This window comes from Urocampus carinirostris, chromosome 1, assembly GCF_059441175.1.
Source record: "Urocampus carinirostris isolate Australia breed hairy pipefish chromosome 1, RoL_Ucar_1.0, whole genome shotgun sequence".
Lineage (NCBI taxonomy): Eukaryota > Metazoa > Chordata > Actinopteri > Syngnathiformes > Syngnathidae > Urocampus > Urocampus carinirostris.
This window is the reverse complement of record NC_142349.1, coordinates 36,486,888-36,507,373: the sequence shown is the minus strand read 5'-3', so window position 1 is coordinate 36,507,373 and position 20,486 is coordinate 36,486,888. Positions and strand designations below refer to the sequence as shown.

The following is a 20,486-nucleotide window of genomic DNA, read 5'->3' as shown; positions in this document are numbered from 1 at the left end:
TTTTGATTTTAATAATCTAACAGAACATTTTTGCCATGAGCAGAACGGAATCAGGACCCAGATGCGTAACGGTAACCAAAAGTTTATTGAGAGAGGAACGGCAAACCGCTCACAGAATTGGATCGTGTTCCGAATGCGGAAGTAGATCTGGAGCGGGAGATGGTGGTGTCGAAGACGGAAGAAACATGTCGATAGCCGGGAACGGAGAGCAAAAACGTGGTTGGGATCAAAAACGGGTTGTAAGCCGGGACGGGAGAGAAAACGTGTTCGGGTTTAAGAAACAGGTTGTAGCTGGAGACAAACGGGGTAATAAGTTACGGACGGGTAAACAGACGGGTGCAAAAAGCGAGACCGACGGGAGTTGGATTCAAAGTGCTTGCCTTGTAGAAACAGAGGTTCGTTGACGGACTGACAACAGGTGAGTGAAAGGACTGAGCTTTAAAAAGGACGGGGAACCAATCAGGTAGCCCGCAGCAGCTGGCGCCAAATGAGCGGGCACAGGTGATACTAATTAGTCATCATGACAGGTTTGTAATGTCAAAGACTCCCAGTTTGAGCACAAACTTAAAACATCTGCGGCACTGTTGGTCCTAAAATATAGAAGAACCCCAAAAATTAGGCGGACGCAAAATGCATTTTGTTTTATCCGTTTTCTTATTGTTCTTTAACCGTGTGCCATTTCTATGGGGAAGACTGTTATAGGTACATTGTGTATAATTTGACCACTAGATGGCACTGTTAGTCCAATGCAAAAGACAAGCAGTGCCAAATGAGCAAAGCGTAGCAGCCAGATGCAAGACAAACATGGTGGTGACCACAAGGCATGGATTTTGCTTTATAGAAGAAATGCAAATTTCTCGACATATCCATCCATCCATTATCTGCACTGCTTATCCTCAGTAGGGTCGCGGGGGAGCTGGAGCCTATCCAAGCTATCTTCGGGCAGTGGGCAGGGGGCACCCTGAACTGGTTGCCAGCCAGTCGCAGAGCACACAGGGACAGACAATTCGCTCGCTCATTCACACCTAGGGGAAATTTGGACTGGCCAATTAACCTGACATGCATGTTTTTGGAATGTGGGAGGAAACCGGAGTGCCCGGAGAAAACCCACGCAATCACGGGGAGAACAAGCAAACTCTACACAGGAGGTTCGATCTCATGACCTCAGAACTGTGCCGCACACGCGCTAACCACTGCTCCGCGTGCTGCCAAATTTCTCGACATATGAATATTTTAAAAAAATGATATTGGTATGATACAGTAATTCATGTATTGTTGCGTATTATTCAAATCACTGATTTTTTTTTTACTGAATGAAAGTTTGTATTACTAAGAGGGACTAAAGTGAATTTCCCTTCGGGGATGAATAAAGTATCTATCTATCTATCTATCTATCTAAACATTGGGGCGGCAGTAGCTCAGGAGGTAGAGCGATCGTTTTTGGATTAAGGGATCCCAGTTCGAATCCCGGCTTGTCCGTGTTACTTGTCGAAGTGTCCTTGGGTAAGACACTAAACCCCCCAATACCCCCAATAAGCAGGTTAGCGCCTTACATGGCTGCACAGATCACGGCCGCTGTTGGGAAATGTGAAGCACAATGTAAAGCGCTTTGGGAAGTCATTGACTTGAAAAGCGCTATATAAATGCAGATCATTTCATTTCATTTCATTACACACTGTCCCTTTAAAGGCAGCGTTTATATGACTATTCAAGTTTATCTAAAAAAACAAGTTTACTCTTTAACATATGAATGTATCCTCACTTTTCAGAGTTTAAGCTGCTCTGTAATTTGGATTGGTTTCAGAGACCGAACTCCTCAAAATTCCTAGAAATGTGCAAAGTCATGCTGGCTGTGCTTGAGTCGATGTGGACGTGAATGAAGTGAGATCTCGTTTCTGAGGCGTATTCGCGCGAGAAGTGCTTTGCTATATATGCCGCTTAGTCGGTTTCGATTCATTTCCGAATTTACCTGTGAACACAACGTCAACGTCAAGTAAGGCTAGTCCTGCGACAAGGTATGTGGAACATTATATATATTGTTAAAAAGTTTTAGTTATTTGTTGAAATTTATCTTACGGTGCAATGAACATGCTTTTGTGCCTAGGATTTGAAAACGGGTTTACTTCAAGTTAAAAAAAGAAAGTTTAGCCCATTTATCCCCGTACATTTCTATTTTAGCTGTAAACATTCTCTTCCTGCTGCAAGGATTATTTTTACGGTCGGTGTTTCTGCCAAGAAAATTTCAACACTTTCGATTTAAATAAAGAAATATTCAATTGGGTTAGCCCTATCCAACCAAAGTTTCTCCCCCCTCTCATATTTTTCATTTTAATTTTACAAGTATAAATGTATTAAATCATCACCCTCAAAGTTATTGTATATATTTCATATATGAGTCATATTCAAAATAAAACGTTTTTTGTTGCTCATACTAAAATCAGCTTCATACAAACTCAATTTGTGTTGAAAAGTGTGTACTTAGATGTTATTTCAATATTAGATTTAGTATTTTTAACCCGATTTATACATAGTAGTACTAAATATTTAAACAACGTGTCATTTAAATAGTAAGAAATACATGAACTATGATATGTGATTTTTTTTTTTTTAATTTAAAAAAAAAAAAAAAAATTTAAGTACTTGTGTAAAGTTGATAAATGTGCATTATTTTAATCATCTAGCGGGACATATTTGTCCCCTGTCTTGCTGCTGCGGATACCTTGGAAAAAAACTCTGGAAAAGCTTTGTCAAGTGAATTCATGTTTATTTGGTACATTTTTGTCATTTTGGGTCTCCGCAGCTTGTATTATTCCTTGTGCTTTTTAGCACGCGTTTTTTGGTTGCACTATAAAATACTGTGATTTCTAGTAGCCCAAAAAATAATGCACACTGTCCCTTTAATACATGCAAAGAACTTTTGGAGAAATATCCGAATTCATACCTTATGGTAATGTCACTTAGTCTTTGCCGCATCAGTATAGTTGAAAAAGATTGTGGATACAAAGTTTCCAAAGTTATCCCATTGATCATTCGTCCCATCCAAATCCATTCACTCCCCCCAGCATTTTTTCACAAGATATTGCGTCCTTCATTAGTGTTTTCCAAACATTAATGGCTTGGCTATCCGGGAGCTTCCAGTGTCTTAAAATTATCCGAGCACAGGTCATAAATCCAGCTTTGAAAATTCTAAAAGTGGATGAGTCCAAGAAGACTCAGATTTTGGGGGAGTACATTTGAACTATTTTTTTTCCATACATTTAATAACATTTTCCCATAAGGGTGCTATTTTAGCACACACAAATGAAAGTACCAATCTCATTGCCACATTTCCAACAAAAATTATCTTTGAGCAGTCCCATTCTGAAAAGTTATGATGGTGTGGAACCATGTCTATTGATAATTTTGAATTGGATACATTTTAATTCTAGCTTCCTTTACACAATCCTCTGAACTGGAGAGAATCCCTTCCCTTTTTTCTTATCAAACTTGCAAGATTTAGTCTTTTTCCAAAGCCCCCTTGAGGTTATTACATACTTTATCTTTCTCATACCATCTGGATGCTTTCCGGTATATTTTGGGGAAATGTGAATACATTTTGATTATATTTTTATGTTTACCGGGGAAGGGGATTTTCCCCAAATTACTCTAACCTTCCTTGTGGAATTCTTCTTTAAGTCTATAATAACAAACAATATATCCATCTTCATATAAGTCACTCAATGTCGTGATACCTTTTTAACTTTTTATGCCAGTAAAATGTCCTCCAATTTTTACTTTAGGGTTATGCCATATTGCAGCATATTTTTGAATGAATTGAGAAGGTTTGCATGTTTTGTGTACTTCCTGCCATTCATCATTCCTGGTATGTAATTTTCCTGTGATGCCTCTGAGGTTTTGTTTTTTAGTGTTACCAAAAGATGGCTGCAGGTAAAGCTCAAATTGGAAAGATGGCACCAGATTTCACAGCCAAAGCTGTGATGCCAGATGGGCAATTCAAGGACATAAAATTATCAGACTACAAAGGTAATGCATTCCAAAATCATGAATAATAATGAATTTGGCGAGCCATTCAAAATATGTATAGCTTTGATGTTGCTGTGCTTGCACATGCCACTTGAATACATTGAACCAGTCGTTATGTTTGTGCAGGGAAATATGTAGTTTTCTTCTTCTATCCGCTCGACTTCACCTTCGTGTGCCCGACTGAGATCATCGCCTTCAGTGATGCGGCTGACGAATTCAGGAAAATTGGCTGCGAGGTCATCGCCGCCTCTGTGGACTCTCACTTCTCCCACTTAGCGTGGTATTGTATCAAAGTCTTATATCACCTGTGATGTGTTTGTGAGCCATCATGGGCCGTTGTCATTTTCTTTTCTGCGCATTTTGAAGGACGAACACCCCGCGTAAGCAGGGAGGTTTGGGGTCCATGAAGATCCCGCTAGTGTCTGACATTCGACACACCATTTCCACAGATTATGGGGTTCTGAAGGAAGATGAAGGCATTGCATACAGGTGGGTCAAAATGCAGTAGAAAGTTGACAACCCCATGTAACTGTAAGTAGGGAGCGATAGTCGGGTATGATTATTTTTCTAATTATTCCAAAGACAAACGTGTAAAAACAATAAGCGTAATTGCAGTTTTTGTCTTACCTGCTTCATGGCGAATCGGAATTGACCTTGATCTGGAAAAAGTTGCGACAAATTGGTCAGATTTGTCACATATTGTGTAGCCACTAAGTGCAATACAAGATAAGTGCCACAATGGCCTAGAGGGGGAGGAATATGTCAATTCAAGTTGAAGCTCTCTATTTCTGTGGCAACCTGGGAAAGAGGCCAAAAAAAGCTGTCGGGGATGTAAAGTTGGCCTGAGTAAATTGTCAGCACCACATTTAATAGAAGTGTAACAATAAAATGTTTAATCGATGTATAAATGTGTCTGCCCAGCAACACTGGTACATCAATGAGTGAGATATATTCTGTGTATATGTACACTTTCTCACTGTGTTACACAGAAATATGCACTATTTTTACCAGGCACATGATATTGTTAACGTTTTGTTTAACGTTTCATGTTTATAAGCCTCTACCCCAGGGTGCTCAACTTTTTGAGTCGTGGCATCGGTTTGAAAAAAATTGTACATGGGCCGGAGGAAAAAATGGCTTCTCTTAAATCTAATACCTCGGCAATACATGAAGAAAATAGATAACACAGACCAATATTTTTTTTACGTCTGCATTTACCTACACGAGATGTGTTTCATTGTCTATTTGTTTATAGAGAGACCATTTTATCCACCTGGTTTTGAAACACACAAGATATACATATAAATATATTCATTCACAGATGTAGGCTTAAATAGCATAGTAATAGCTTCCCTGCCATGAAATGTAATGTATTGATAATAGAATTTAAAAAAAACAGAAACTGAAATAAATGCTGTCCATGTGCGCAGTAAAGAATATAGTTTGTATGGGGGTACATAGAGACACAGCCTAAGAAATCCAGGTAGGTGCGATCATATTTCCTGAAACAAAGACTTATATTTTAACCCTGGAGACACCAAGAAGTGTGGTTCTCAGTGTTAAGTCAAATGACATGGGTGTTTGGACAAATGTGTCTTTTTGATAAATGGTAGTCCGCATCTACAGCTATAATGGGTTGAGTGGCTTTCGTGCCATTCAGTAGACATTAAAAACTGCAAGTCATTGTTTGACTAGAAGCAGCTCATATGCTTCTCAGCCTCGTCTCGCGGGCTGTATTACATTTGTTAGCGGGCCTAATACAGGATAGGGGCCGTAGGTTGGCAACCCTTCTCTACTCACTTTGCCCACTACACAACATTCATGCACTAATGGCTTTGTGTTACCTTGACCACTGATTTTTCAAACCATTACAATATTGGACTTTTAACAGTGCAGCGCAATACATGGGTTTTAGCGCACAAAAATGCATTTATTCAAGGAATCAACTCCTTGCCCTGAAGAATTCTCGTGCCGGCGTGATGAAGGGGCCTATCGTGGAGGAAGAACCGGAGCTAGCTAAGCGGCTAGCGGCGTTGTAACCATGCAATCATGGTTAATGCGAACTCCCTATCAAATGAGATCAACGAGTGCTGGTGGAAAACATCGAAGCGCACAGGGAGCGCAGTTGCAGTGTTTTGCGGAAACATGGCTCACGTTTAGCATTCCGGACGCCAACGTGTAGCCACCCGGAGCAATCCGGCTTCAGCACCGCTATACAGAGACACGAAAACCTACGGGAATCGGAGAGGAGACAGACTCGCTAACACGAGGTGGTGTATCCCGGACACAAAGAAAAAGATTTCCATCTGCCGCGGGGATGTTGAACTTTTGGACTGGCGTGTGACGTCATCCGCTCCGCTACAAGCTCCCTTAGGGCATCATGTTAATCTGTTAATAAACAACGGGGTAGACTGCTGGAAGTGTGAATTTCCCTACGGGGATGAATCAAGTATCTATCTATCTATCTTTTTTAGGGTTACTGCTAGATCCATCTTATTAGATATGAAGAGACTTAAAGGCTTGGTTGTATGAAGCCCTTTTTTTCCTGATTGCCCACAGCCATGGTTTTGTCCCATTGACTGCTTGTTACTTAATATGGATATACTTTCAGCAGGGGCTATCCAATAAATATTACCCATATAAAATGTGAACATCTTCCTTTGTGTTCCAGGGGTCTCTTCATCATTGATAACAAGGGAATCCTAAGACAGATCACAATCAACGACCTTCCTGTTGGGCGGTCTGTCGAAGAAACTATGCGTCTGATCCAGGCCTTTCAGTTCACTGATAAACACGGAGAGGGTAAATCATTTCTACAAGTGTCCTTTGCAATTTCAGGGAACATTAGATTCACGCAAACACTTGATTTCAAATATTTACTCCCCAACAGCTAAATGTGTTGTTTATATTTCACAATTAACTGATCAATATGAGCGCTTCTATAGAAAAAGTGCCATAAACACTAAAAAGACATCATAAACATTTAATGTCAAGAGTGAGGCTTTACACATCAAAGTTATAATTGATTATCACTTCATCGTAGGGGATTTCAATTACAATTGTCCTTTTAGATATGCAACACAAACGGCATTTGTGTGGACCTTTATGCTTTATGCAAATGTTAGTAATTTGTCTTTGTCTGTTCAGTGTGTCCAGCAGGCTGGAAACCAGGAAGTGATACCATCAAACCTGATGTCCAGAAGAGTAAAGACTTTTTCTCCAAGCAGTGAGAAGTCCAAGGCCAGAATCTGCTTCCTCCCCTAAGAGATTTCATATAGATACTATTTGCAGAAGACAATATTTTAGATGTTGTTGTATGTGTTGCTAGGTGACTGTTTTGGTCTGCCCACAGTGCTTGATTAGCTTGTGTGTACTAAGTACCAAAGTGTAATTGTTTGGGGATATCATATCTTAATCTAGTTTGTGTCATTCCTTATCTTAATACTACTAATGTACTGAACCTTTTTATAATGTGGAAATGTGTACAAAAGATGCCTTATTTCTCTGCTCCTGTGATCTTCTTTGAGCAAGGTGATACTTCTTAAATGTTAAAGTTTACTGGTCCTTTTACCAACAAGTTTTCCTATTCTCAATTTGAGTGAAACTGTCAATGTATAAAGGATGTGTTTTTTTCACTCGACAAGCTTGTTGTTTCAATACGACACACTTTACTTACCTATGGACTGATTTCCTATTAGATAGAGAGATAGATAGATACTTTGTTCATCCCCGAAGGGAAATTCACATTTCCAGCAGCATCCCTGAGCTGAGAACAATCGAAAATAACACGGGAGCTGCTGGAGTAGCTGCCATTCGTAACGGCGCCGGAAGAAAAGATTCAATTTGAATCATGTACAAACAAACAAACAATTGAATCATGTACAAACAAACAAAGTATTCATGTTTCAATAAGTGGAGTGTTAATAAAATGGGGGGAAAATAATTTCTGATACTGATATAACCAGGTAAAACTAATTTTAAGTTACCTGTCCAAATGAATGTTGTGCCATCTCACCTTTCCCACTCTCCTCTCACCTTTCCCACTCTCTCTCCTGCAGTTGACTGTAGCCATTAAGCATAGAGAATGATCAACTCAAGCTCACTACATCATGCTAGAAAGAATGTCATCAAACTTGCTGTAATAGGAAACCTTTTGGCAACGGAGTTGGAGGATGCATGGATCCCTAGGTCAAGAACTCAAAACAGGAACTACATAACACCAGCAAGCTTTTCATGGGGTTGGTTCCTTTGGTGATTTTGTATTCTTAACTACTTGAGACGTAGAGATCAACGTGACGTTTTGTGTTGAATGTTACAATAGCAATCAGTGTTTCTATTAGTTCAATTCTAGCCTTCTTATGTGGAGTTTGCAGGTTTTTCCCGTGCCCTTGTGCACCCTCCGGTTTCCTCCCACATTCTAAAAACATGACTGGGATGAGCCCAGCACCTTAGCGACTCCCGTTATTATCATTTTAGAAAAAGCAAATACATGTTAATGCCGCGCTTGGGCCAGCCCAGAATATATTGTCACACAATGAACCGGTCCATGGTACAGAAAAGGTTGCCGAGCACCGTTTTAGAGCTCACTAATGATGTTAAAATCTTTTAAAAATGTTGAAAGTTTAAGTATTCAAATATGGGTTTACCTGGCTAATTGAACAATCCCTCCCAGTCCAAAATTCAATCTAACGTACACCAAATGTAGTTAAAAAAATAAAAGTTGTTTAACTCATCCAATGAAATAAAATTCCCTCCCCCCCAAATTTGTTTTGATGTCTTCACAACCTCAACCAAAGACTTCCTATATCATTGATGACAAGTCTCCTTATTATATTCCACCAGTGGCCAGACAGACTTTTGATAGACAAATAAGTGGCTTCATTATGGCACCAGTCACTGAAATATTCAAAATATGATGACCATTTCGAAATATACTCTAGGGTGGAGATTATTTTCAAAGTTGCAAAAAGTCACTGTCTTACCCCATAAATGTGTTCCGTTACACAAAAGAACAATTGCTACGCAGTTTGGTCTAAATAAAATAAATTGTAGAGATGGCTCAATTGCCGAAAAGTTTGTCGTTTTCTTTCATTTTTCTTAAATTGGAGTTCTATGGATGCTGGGATAAGCCACTTATGTGTAAGTTTATATCTCAAACAATTATTACCCACAAGTCAAGTCATTTTTTTAATTTGTATAGCCCTTAAGTCATTGCTCAGCAAGATCAGTCTAATTCAACTACCGTAGTATAATTTCCCTTGACCGACTTTTGAAGACAACGCCCGCAAACCTTCTTTGTCCTCCAAGAATTGATTGACATTCAAAGATCAGCATCAGGTAAATATTCAGTGCATTGCTTCAACTAGATCAAAGAAAGAAGTGTATCTGCTTGGTACTTATGTGTCTGAACTAACTGGAAGCAGTTGGTATTGCTCTTGGTTTCTTTATCAACACTTGAATTTGCACAAGTCCATCTGAACGTCTTCTACAGTGACAGTGAAAGAAATATAATTTTGGAATAAAGCAACAATTTCAACTCGAGATCCAGAAAATTGTCAGACTGAACATGAAAAACATTTTTAAGCACGGCGGTTTTTAAAAAAGAACAAAGGACAACAAACAGCAATACAAAAAGCCCAGGAAAGTAAATTCAAAAAATAATTTGACTTGCTTGACATTGCTCATGCTAATGCTCTCAACATTATGACAATTCCTGGAGACAGAGTTTTTGTTGGCTCAAAGAGCAAAGGGGTCAATGACAGGTCTTGCCAAACAATTAGCAGAGAAAGAAAAAAGACTTGAAGAAAATCAAGGGAAGACCTTGAAACGACGCCTAGAATCTTAACTGAGCAAAGAATTGCGAATGAGTGAGTTCAATTATCATGTAGCAGTAGTAGTTCGGAAGATAAACCAGGAACATGTCATGACATATCAGGTGTTGGTATCTCAAATAGTAAAAGAGGCATGAAAAACGTAACTCCAGAGTTAGCTGCTGCTTTAGAGCACACCAAGATGTCTGATGGAAAAGCTACGTTTGTAATTGATTCAGGAATACTGTGGTCATATCACAAAGATGAAACTGATCTGCTGCAAATTGCTGAAAAACACCGCAAAGCTTTTCCTGACAGCCGCAAAGAGACTAATTGTTTGTATTATGTACCAAAGCCATCATTATTTTGTGTGTGTAACCGGCTTAATGGGCGCTAATCCAAATTTATAGAGTGATTGAGCTACCTGTAAAGATCAACTTACATGACTGAAACTTCTGTGTAGTTTTTGGTGGAGGTGGAACATTTTTGTGGTGTAAGATAAAAGAATACATAAAAAAATATTGGTCACGTAAGCTCCACCCTAATATACTCATCACAGAAACATCACAATCAGCCTTAAAAAAGATTCCCAAAAACTAAAGTAGGTATAACTCACCCCAAAAATCTTGTAATATTCCCCTCAAGAAAAGATTATTCACAAATGTGGTCTAGTTACATTCACGAGAGTCCAGTGAATCCCACTGAATAAAATATTGACTCCAAAACCCACGAAAGTGCCAACAAATAAAAGAATTCAGCCAAAAAGCATTCCTGCATCTTTTGACAATCCTTGTAGTTATTTGTTTGTTTCGCACCATAATTCTTCTTAAAAATAACAAACCTGACTCGTCAGATCATTTCTAAAACGGCCGCTAGCCTCTGACCTTTTGATTGACATCACTCTTGGTCAATTGCAAGCTTTTTCCCATGGTCCTTCTTAGCCTGTGATAACATAAGAAAGACTGTATTTAAAAAAAACATTACCTACTTTGGCTTCAAAACATATTCAGCCAGTAGTGACCAATTCAAATGTTTACTGACAAATTGATTAGCATGTAAAATTCCTAATATGATTTTATGCAGTTTTACTGGGTGTATTCAAATCAGCCGAAAATAAACACACATGATTATCAAATGCAAGTGTGCAAAATCAGCGATTGACTCATGGAATGAGAAGTTACACATTTTTTACTCTTTCACAATGTCTAAAAATTGGCCAAGCTATAATACACAGAGCTGTAATTGTTTTTCTCCAAATTGCCACTATTGAAAAGCATTTGACATTCCTTTTAGAAGAATGTGTAAAACACAATGTTTAGTTTTTCATATTGTAATCAAATTCTACCTGAGACCAAGTAAGGCTTCATGCTATTGTCCCAGCTTTTTTCCAGTTAAGATGCCCATTCCACACTCCTCTGTAGGCATGCGATTGCAAAAATATCTCCAAACAATTAGGCGGGAATAAAAATCTTCTGTTTCTGCGTGTCCCAACTTAGATTACTCAATGTGAGTAGCACTTGCAGTGATTATTTCAAATTGGGACAAGACTTCAGAGTGTTACCTTTCACAGAAGACCAAAAACGTCTATATTCTCCAAACGGTTCAAGGACAGCATTCAATTTACTTAAGGTACGTCTTGGATTGGGATTTTAGGAGAATTTTAAGGGAACATTAATGGGTTAAGCGATAATAAACCTTGCAAACGCAACGTGGCACCTATTTACTCACAGCAAGACAGACTATGTAGAATAAAAACAAAGATAATATGTGTAAGCAAGCATATATATTTTTTAAATAAATAACTCAATTATTTCACCTGCTGAAATTATTGTTTTACTTGGTAAATAAAACCAAACTCCTCCACCACGATAAGGTCAAGGAGCCAAAAAAAAACAAAAATGTAGTATTTTAATTATTCCCTCTTTGCAAGAAATTCAGTGTTGCTTATCATACCTAGCATTTTTTTTAAAATCCGTCCAAAAATGCTTATACGGCATACACAATTTGAAATGGTCAAAAAACGTATACAATTTCGGGGGGAACCTACGAGTTGACAGGTATGTGAAAGTGACATTTTTTCAACCTTCACTCGAGGAAAGGACCTTGGAATCTTTTTAAACATTTTTTTTTTTTGCTGGCTGGGATGATAAAGTATAATTCAGTAATAAATTACATTTTTTTGAATCAGTAATTACGATAAAGTTTTTACTGCTTCTCGGTTAATATATTTAATGGAGAGTTTACACTGTACTAAATATTGTAATGACGTCACGTGTTTGAGACCTCAGGGAAGAAACCGGTCATTTTCTTAAGAGGTGAGAGCAATTTAGCTGTTTAATGGAGCCAGTGTGAGTCTACGTAACTCGACTCACATGATTCACTCAAGTTACGTTCGAACATAAGCTACAAGTGTACCGTAAATTGTGCTGTAACTTCTATTTATTTTACAAGGAGTGACTAAAATTGACATTTATCATAACTAGCAGGCTCCAGCAAATTAGCAAGACTTGGCAGAATTTCTGGAAAAGAATAAAGATGGCGAAAGAAACTTGCTCCGGGAAAACCAACAACACTTCTGCTGAGGTTTGTAAATGAAATACGCGTCAACTTTTGCTCACAATTGATGTATTAACAGTATTATCTAGTCATGGCCCGGATGGCGGTTTTTGGTGCTATGGTGCCATCTTATGGCTCCCTTGTTAGAGCTGAAGACGGTTCATTGAAAAGTCTGAAAAGGCTTTGAATTCATTGTTCTTAAAATAAGGCCTTAACGGTCATTAAAGTATCTTAAATCTGTGAAGATATTTACATTTTATTGAACTAAAAATATTCACTAACATATACCAATTGACAACTTTGTATTTATTGTTTTTGTTTTATAACTTTGGAGAGTGCTGTTTTTCAGATGGAAAGTTTTCAATTGGACCAAAATGGGATCAAAACATTGAAATAAAGATATGTTGAAAATTACATTACCTGTATTTCATGAGGTGTTTTTATTTTCTTTTGCTTTGTTTGATTCAACTGTTTGTTTTTTGTTGACTTGGTCTTAAATTTCTTTCCAAAAGGCATTAAAAAGTCTTGGGAACCATGTGAAGAACACTTACTCCAATTGTATGCTTTTTTGTGTCTCTAATTTTTGTAGTGGGCTGGAATATTTCCGGACGAACTTCAAAACGAGGAGGAGTCATTTGTCTTTGTCAAGAGGATGATGGCTGTGGCAGTATCTTCCATCACCTACCTCAGAGGCATTTTTCCTGAAGTTGCCTACCGCAGCAAGTATTTGGAAGGTGATGAAAATGCGCAAGTAAAAATGTAAACGGTCAGAACCTTTCTATCACCATAATATCTTGTTGCTGTGTTTCTCCAACAGACATGTGCATCAAAATTTTGCGGGATGAATGCAGCATTACTGGACCCAGCGAAGTTGTCAAATGGTGTCAGAAAGTTACACTCACACTATATAGAACGCACAGTATTTACATATTTTCGTGCTAATGTTCTAGTTCAGTGCATTCCACTGGTAGTTGAGCTAATGTAAAATTTTTACAAAAAGGAGAAAAACAATCTAGCACACATTAAAAATATCTTGGACTTTCCACTAGGATAAAATGTGATGTAATTGTTGTGAATTTGAGTTGAAATTATTGTTCAAGTGGCGGCTTTCATAGATAGATGAACAACATTCACTTGTTATTCAATCATTTTCAGATATGGTATACATTGGATTTTATCAGACTGTTTACTTATAGTTGGGGTGTGTCATTAGAGGTGTCCTTAAAGAGTTGAAAGAGGGATATTTTCTCCAACAAGTATGTGTTAACAATGCCCAACTGAGTTCAACGAGCCTTTATCGTTGTTTTCCACCGCACTGATCTGCTTTGATCTAACTTTTAGCAAAGCTGTTTGGGACACGCAACACATTAGGAAGCAGCAAAAGGGATGGTGTGGAGTGATTTCATGCTCGCCCCTGTGGTTTTTGTTAGTGTAGCATGAAAATGGTGAAAGAAAGAAAAAGCCTGTTTTAAGTACAGTCTAAACGCCAACCCCAAAACAAAAAATATATTTAAAAAAGAAAAGTTTATTCAATCGCATCTAAGAAATGCATGTATTTGCATGCGCCACACAAGGAGCTTGACAGAATACAATGATTATCTAAGCTAGTAGAAAATTTCCAAAATTCAAAATGATTTTCAAAGTGTAAGCAGGAACAAAAGTTTGTGTTTTTTATGTAGTCGCTTTAGATTTTCAAAATAATGGTTACATCTGAATCATCTTTTCTTATAGGCTGGTCGGCTGTTTTGATGCCCTTGAGAAGAAATATGTATGTATACAAAACATAATTACCAGTACAATAACACACAGCCTGGCTGATTTATTTCACGTTGACCTCCAACAGCTTCAGGTTGTCTTTATTGGGGTAAGTAATCCAAGAGAAAGTTGGAAATTATAACCAAAAATAAGCTGCCAATGACCGATGTTTTGTTGTGCAACACAGATATACACTGATCCTAGTGAACCTAATGTAAGTAATTTTGATATTTAGTGACTACAGGCAAAGTCAAAATTTAAGGATAACATTGTTTTTCAGTGCATTATTGAGTCCTACACTTTAAATTTCAAGTACAACGTCACTGGTCCAGAAATGGATATACTCAGGTTTGAAAGAACATTTTGATGTGTTAGCTGGTATTTTTATGCCTCACGTCAGGCTGTTGTGAGAAATGAATATTGTGAGATTCCAGGAACAATGATGTTGAATTGAAGGTCACATCGGAAGATACCAAGAAAGCATCAGTGCTGTTGATCAGGAAGCTATTTCTGCTCATGCAGAATCTCAGCATCCTACCCCAAAACATCCATTTGACAATGAAACTTTACTACTACGACGACAGTAAGCTCTGAAACCCCTCAGCTGGACAAAACGACCTACAGGAGGCAAACATTCATTGGTCTTGTTCTTCCCAAGTTACTCCAGCAGATTACGAGCCACCGGGTTTTAAAGAGGGCACATTCGACAGCCTTAGTTTCGAAGGCACGGCCGTGCACTTCACTGTAGGCGATGTCAAGACGGCCTTCCACACTTTTGATGTTCGAATGTCTGTTGACAAAAGTCGCTTGGAGCACCTGGAGGATAAAAACCTGATTGATACCAAGCAGACGATCCCTTCAGGGAGAGAAGATGACGAGGTAAATAACTTGAATTACAACTGTTTACATCTTTGGGTGGAATTATTAAGAATTTAAGACCAACAGGTTTTATCTAACACAGGTTTATAAACCACTTTATCTTTGTGACATGAACCAATGCCCAAAACTATGACTAATTATTTCACATATCCACTTCGTCTTGTTTTATCTTGATCTTCCACCTTTACTACTTTGGTGAGGCCAAGGGAACAATGCCTCTAAAGGAGTGATGCTCACGCTTTTCTAGTATATGACTTAAAAATGAAAAAGTCAAAAGGATCTACCCATCACCAAAACTGCAAAGCATCTCATTATCTTTTAAATGATTTAGGGATTCTAATTCCATTCATACAAAGATTCAAAGGAAGTCTGGATTAAAAAAAAATACAATCTACACTGTTAAAAGCTGACAATATTTCTAAATGCAAGCCTAGAGAAATCAAATGTGTCTACTCAAAACAAAACAGTCAAATTGTAAAAAGGTAAAAAATGTCAGTCTTGTTTTCAAGCCCATTGATATGGCAAATAAATAATCATTGATACAGTACTGCTAACATGTTGTATTTGACCGCTAGATGACAGTGTGTCTCTACAAATACAAAGCACTGAGTAGTTTCCCTTCCCGTGATCTATCAATATTACTTCCGGGATCCACCAGTAGATAGCTATCGACCTAATGAGCGCACCCCTGGTCTAAGGATTAGAAATGTACTTCGTGATTACCACTTTAAGATGGCGTGCCCATGTGCTGTTATAAATGCTATAATTGTTCATTCCTTTAAATTTTTTTATTCAAAAATGTTGTTCCTTACACTCACCTCAAAACAGTAATATTGGAACTGGTTACAACAATAAACTACATATATTAACTGGTGGAAAAAGAGCAGCCGAACGAGTGCTGGGTTTCAGTTTTTTTTCTTGTCATTCCTCTCCTGCGTGACTTTGCTTTTCCCTAAAATGTCACAGTACCCTCTGTAGGAATTTACTTCTAATAATGCACCGCAACCAGAGTGTCCGCGGATCCTTGAAAAGTCTTAAAAGGCATTGTCTTTGTGGTTTCAAAAAAAGGCCTTAATTGGGATTACATTTCTTCAATCCAATCTTCAAAAGTCTTAAAAATGTGAACACATAAATAAGATCTGTATTTGTTTTAAAGTTAAAAGATTTAGTAACATTTATCAATTTGTCTTTTTAAATAATTAATGTATTTACTTTGGTGGCAACATCAATATCAATAAGCAAACTAGCAAAACTTTGATGTGGTTTCAGTCTGGCCTTTCAGAGCAGATACATGTCTTAAATCAGGGGCCTCCAACCTTTTTCAAGCGAGAAGGTACACTTTATTACCAATTATTACAAAAGGGTGCCAAGGTTGATATTTATTTTTAAAATAACTTGTTGCTATGTTATTACTTCGGTACTACTAGGTTATTACTGAAATTAGGGTTAAATAAACTTAGTCAAACCCATCAAAAGGCAATTTACTAAACATCACAATGACCCAGCACTGGTAAGCCATTTTCAGAACAGCTCCGTGGACACCTCAGTTGTTCTTGGGGCGCACCATTTTGGAGACCCCTGTCTTAGATCTACCCACTACAGAGACGTTTACTTTGGACCCTGAGAAAGTATAAATTTGATGAGAAGTGGCTGTCAGACAAACGTTTTTTCGCCATGTTTAATAGCTGTGCCAGGTAATGTGTATGAGGCAGGATGTATTATGTGCAAGACATTTGTTTTTCTTTTTATTTGTTTGTTTCAATTGTGTGTGTCTTTGTCAAATGGATCTAAAATTTGATTAAAAAAAGGCATTCAAAATTATTTAAAAGTCTTGAATTGAACATGCCTTGAGCTGTAGGAACCCTGGCAACATAAACACATAATTGTTTCCTGCAACGATCGCTTCCAGTCGCTAAGTAAAGCAGAGGCGGCGTGATTAGGGAGTAGCTAGGGCACTCCCGACTTGGCAAATAGGGGGTTATGTCCCTCATTCAATGCTGAGAGTTGTTAGCCTGATCGTTGATGCGCTTAAGGAGTAAAATAGACCAGTAATTGGGTTGATTCTTACTCTGCCATACTAATCCGGGTTATATTCAATATATTCATTGTTATAGCTGCAGATATAATTATTCAACAACTAATGGGATAGAAAACTGGTAACTCTTTTTGGATTTTTATTTATTTATTTTGTTTTGAAATTTACCTCACATTGAATTTTGGTCGATTTCATTTTCTGGAAAAATATTTCGCTGGCCAAGTCACAATTTCTTTGTTAATAGTTTCCAAAAAATCTATAGCACTGATTATCTTAGAGCTGTATGTGCATTTTCTTTCCTTTTATTATTTTTATAAATTAGGACCATTTTAAGGTAAAAGAAAAGGATATGATAAATGTTGTGTTAATGTTTGAACACAACAAGCGATTATTGCGTCTCGTTGATAATTTGTTGTTGTTAATTTGAAATCATTTCCTGTATTTATATATAGTTTTTACCATTCGCTCATTTATTGAAACAACAACTCTAAGAGTTACTCAAATGATATAATTATTTGTTGCAGCCCCGTTCATTATAATTCCTCAGAAAACATGCAATTTAGAATTTAACTCAATTTCAAACTCCCTTCTGAGCAGTTAAGAACAAAATTATAGATCCACATTACCCTTACAGTTTTATCCATGATTACAGGGCCTTGGCAACATAGCCTCTGCATCTGATGAGTAGTCCTCTGAAGACGGTAAGCAAATTACTCTGTTATTAGATATCTGAGTTCTATATAAAGAGAATAACTAAACTTGGCTTTATACAGATTCAGCAAAGTTAAAACCTGAGGTGGAGGTATGCTGCATTCAAAGCACAGACACACAAAGAACTGATGATACATATCTAACATGTGTGTTTATTTTAGAGAAAGGCAGCACCCAGATATGATATGCGAAAGAAGAAAAGACTTCAAGTTTAGTTTACCCAAGCGATCATCGAAGCACATTATTTATGAATGGATTGTTCTTCATTTTCTTATTTATTAAACACTGTTGTTGATTTAATTTTAATATAGTATTTCATTTCAAGCTATTTCCATGTTTCTGACTCACTGTCAAAAGGCAGTTGTATGTGAGATTTAACCAGTGCACATCCAGTTAAAGCAAAATGTTTGAAAATGCATTTTTGTGTTAGTGTGTTTTTTAGAGATTGTTGAATAAATGGATTGATCATTAAAATGTTTAAGATTTTCCTCTGGATCAGGTAAATGCCAATACGCAAACAGCTACAAATGTCAATCTGTGTCAACACATTGAATATCAGTTATTTAAAAAAAACAAAAACAATTTGACCTTGATCAAAATGCCAAACTTTATCAGCCGTTCAACTATTTGAGGCAATCTAATGTCTCAAATGTTTCAGAAAGTGCAAAAACTGTTTGATGGGCTGTGGCTTGCTAAGCAAACACTCAAAGCTAGAAGGCAGCGTGGGCGCCTCCTGAGTGACGGGTTGTTTTACTTGAGTCATTGTTCCGAGACTCCAGTTTTCCTGTTGGTTGACGTTTCCTAAAACAGGCTGTCGACGTCCCCCATTTCCACGTACACCGTCTTCAGCTGCGAGTAGTGTTCGATTGTCACCTGGCCATTTTCCCGCCCTATGCCTGTTCAATACAGGGAATATTTGACAGCTTTATTTCTAAACCCAAGATTAATGAGTTAGAGAATAAGTAGTGACTTGAAACAGCTGTACCTGACATTTTGAAGCCACCAAACGGAACCTCCACAGGAGTGATGTTGTAGTTGTTGATGAAACAGGAACCGGCCTTAAGGTGTTCAACCACACGGTGGGCACGCTTCACATCCCTAAACAAGAGCAAATATTTAAACTATACTAAGATAGACCAGGGGTCAGCAACCTTTTCGGTGTGGAGCGCCACTTTCAAATTTCCTTGCAAATCAGTGTGCCACACCAAGATCAATGACTCGCACAATTATTTTTTTATATCCAACTGAGCTGTCATTTTACACTAGTCCAAATATACAACATGGATAGACATTGAAATCATATAACTGACCTATTTATCTAGCACTTTTCTTGTTCACCAATAAGCTCATTTGTCATCGATGATTTACCTGAATGTCTTACAATAGAAATTATGAATGGAAAACGGAGATATATTATATTCACAGTTGTGTATATAGATCACCGGGCTCAAATCTTGAAACCTTTACAAACTGGGCTGAAAAAACATATTCAACAATTAGCAACAAAACACTATTCATCTGTGGAGATTTCAACATAGATCTAATGAATCCAAACAAACATAAAAACATTGACTATATTAATATAATGTACTGTAGAGTTTGTACCCAACTATATTAAGGCCAAGTAGGATTACTTCACACAGAGCAACACTCATTGACAATACATTTACAAATAATAATGAACGAAAAAAATGAATGATCTGCGCTTTTCAAGTCAATGACTTCCCAAAGCGCTTTACAATGTGCTCCACATTTCCCAATAGCGGCCTTGCAGCCATGTAAGGCGCTAACCTGCTTATTGGGGGTATTAGGGGTTCAGTGTCTTACCCAAGGACACTTCGACATGTAACACGGACGAGCTGGGATTCAAACTGATCCCTTGATCCTAGGACGAGCACTCTACCTCCTGAGCTACTGCCGCCCCAACAAATAATATTGAATTTAAAAACGTCAGTGGATTACTGGTTTGTGATATTTCTGATCACTTACCAGTATTTACAGTGTATGATGAAAAGGTTACTAAACACGAATCAACTATGGAATATGTTTACAAACGAGTTAGAACTGAAGAGACTATTATATGAAATGTGAATTTCCCTTCGGGGATGAACAAAGTATCTATCTATCTATCTATCTATCTATATCACTCTATGAGGACTTAGTTCATCAAAACTGGAATGCTATAAATAATAATAATAAATGTTTATTGAAGGTATTGTTGGATACATTAATCAAAACATGACACAAAAAAAAATAATGCTGAGAGTGAGCATGGCCAAATATGGTCACCTTACACCCCCTCCCCTAAGAAAATTTGACAAATCTATTTCTGCCAACCTTTGCTTAAAGGTTTGCACCGTATTTGCACTAATAACCCGGTCAGGCAAAAAATTCCAAATTTTTGGTATCCTGAAAGAAATAAAGTTTCCATGCAAGTTGCTGGTAGGTTTAGGCACCCGTAACTTATATCTGTGAACCATCAACACGACAGAACTCAAAACATTGATCAAAAGGCACATCGATCATTCCATGCAGTACTTTGAACACAAAAATTAAATCAAATCGAATTCTGCGGAGCTCCAAAAAGTCCAAGTTCAGTCTTTGTAGTCTTTCCGGATATGACAAGTTGTGCATCCCAGGTATCCGCTTTGTATACCGACGTTGAACTCCTTCCAGTAGGTTAATGTCCTTGAGTAAGTAAGGGTTCCACACAACGC

General features: G+C 37.7%; 3 protein-coding genes and 1 long non-coding RNA gene across 13 annotated transcripts in view; 2 read left to right on the top strand and 2 right to left on the bottom strand.

Annotated features, from left to right (window-relative positions):
- The first annotated feature begins 1,849 nt into the window (after positions 1 to 1,849).
- prdx1 (peroxiredoxin 1) lies at positions 1,850 to 7,666 on the top strand. Of its 2 annotated transcripts, none has more exons than XM_088337331.1 (6): positions 1,850 to 2,015; positions 3,906 to 4,023; positions 4,150 to 4,303; positions 4,390 to 4,512; positions 6,695 to 6,825; positions 7,171 to 7,666. In XM_088337331.1, the coding sequence occupies exons 2-6, from the start codon at positions 3,918 to 3,920 to the stop codon at positions 7,251 to 7,253; spliced, it is 597 nt and encodes a 198-aa protein (XP_088193457.1). In that variant the 5' UTR covers positions 1,850 to 2,015; positions 3,906 to 3,917; the 3' UTR covers positions 7,254 to 7,666. The 2 variants fall into 2 exon arrangements, with proteins under 2 accessions (XP_088193457.1, XP_088193452.1); XM_088337326.1 differs by having other exon boundaries at positions 1,871 to 2,015; positions 3,892 to 4,023.
- Positions 2,744 to 10,557, bottom strand: LOC148374523 (uncharacterized). The gene is made up of 3 exons (XR_015850648.1): positions 10,450 to 10,557; positions 4,651 to 4,682; positions 2,744 to 4,552 (listed from the first exon to the last, which is right to left on the bottom strand). It is a non-coding gene; the product is annotated as an uncharacterized LOC148374523 (long non-coding RNA).
- Positions 7,808 to 18,187, top strand: zte38 (zebrafish testis-expressed 38). Of its 5 annotated transcripts, none has more exons than XM_088337269.1 (13): positions 7,808 to 8,274; positions 12,317 to 12,416; positions 12,979 to 13,123; positions 13,207 to 13,270; positions 14,121 to 14,157; positions 14,233 to 14,253; positions 14,332 to 14,358; positions 14,425 to 14,492; positions 14,579 to 14,727; positions 14,803 to 15,023; positions 17,711 to 17,759; positions 17,832 to 17,860; positions 17,931 to 18,187. In XM_088337269.1, the coding sequence occupies exons 1-11, from the start codon at positions 8,108 to 8,110 to the stop codon at positions 17,744 to 17,746; spliced, it is 1,035 nt and encodes a 344-aa protein (XP_088193395.1). In that variant the 5' UTR covers positions 7,808 to 8,107; the 3' UTR covers positions 17,747 to 17,759; positions 17,832 to 17,860; positions 17,931 to 18,187. The 5 variants fall into 5 exon arrangements, with proteins under 5 accessions (XP_088193395.1, XP_088193425.1, XP_088193419.1 ...); XM_088337299.1 differs by lacking the exon at positions 7,808 to 8,274 and adding an exon at positions 11,443 to 11,462 and having other exon boundaries at positions 12,320 to 12,416; XM_088337293.1 differs by lacking the exon at positions 7,808 to 8,274 and adding an exon at positions 11,961 to 12,148 and having other exon boundaries at positions 12,320 to 12,416.
- aldh9a1b (aldehyde dehydrogenase 9 family, member A1b) overlaps positions 13,779 to 20,486 on the bottom strand; it is a 26,800-nt gene continuing 20,092 nt past the window's right edge. For 4 of the 5 annotated variants that reach the window (XM_088337258.1, XM_088337243.1, XM_088337228.1 and 1 more), the window contains exons 10-11: positions 18,755 to 18,867; positions 17,902 to 18,665 (exon numbers count right to left, since the gene is read on the bottom strand). In XM_088337258.1, coding sequence (XP_088193384.1) covers positions 18,571 to 18,665; positions 18,755 to 18,867 — 208 coding nt within the window. In that variant the 3' untranslated portion in view covers positions 17,902 to 18,570. Of the gene's footprint in view, positions 14,961 to 17,901; positions 18,666 to 18,754; positions 18,868 to 20,486 lie in introns of those variants that run through there. The other variant, XM_088337235.1, reaches the window with a different exon arrangement.

Coding starts and splice junctions, on each gene's coding strand:
- zte38 (XM_088337269.1), top strand. CDS start 8,108: ATGATCAACTCAAGCTCACTACATCATGCTAGAAAGAATGTCATCAAA. Junction 14,158..14,232: donor ATGCCCTTGAGAAGAAATAT/GTATGTATACAA, acceptor GACCTCCAACAG/CTTCAGGTTGTCTTTATTGG. Junction 14,493..14,578: donor CCAGAAATGGATATACTCAG/GTTTGAAAGAAC, acceptor GTGAGATTCCAG/GAACAATGATGTTGAATTGA.
- prdx1 (XM_088337331.1), top strand. CDS start 3,918: ATGGCTGCAGGTAAAGCTCAAATTGGAAAGATGGCACCAGATTTCACA. Junction 4,304..4,389: donor CACTTCTCCCACTTAGCGTG/GTATTGTATCAA, acceptor CGCATTTTGAAG/GACGAACACCCCGCGTAAGC. Junction 4,513..6,694: donor GATGAAGGCATTGCATACAG/GTGGGTCAAAAT, acceptor TTTGTGTTCCAG/GGGTCTCTTCATCATTGATA.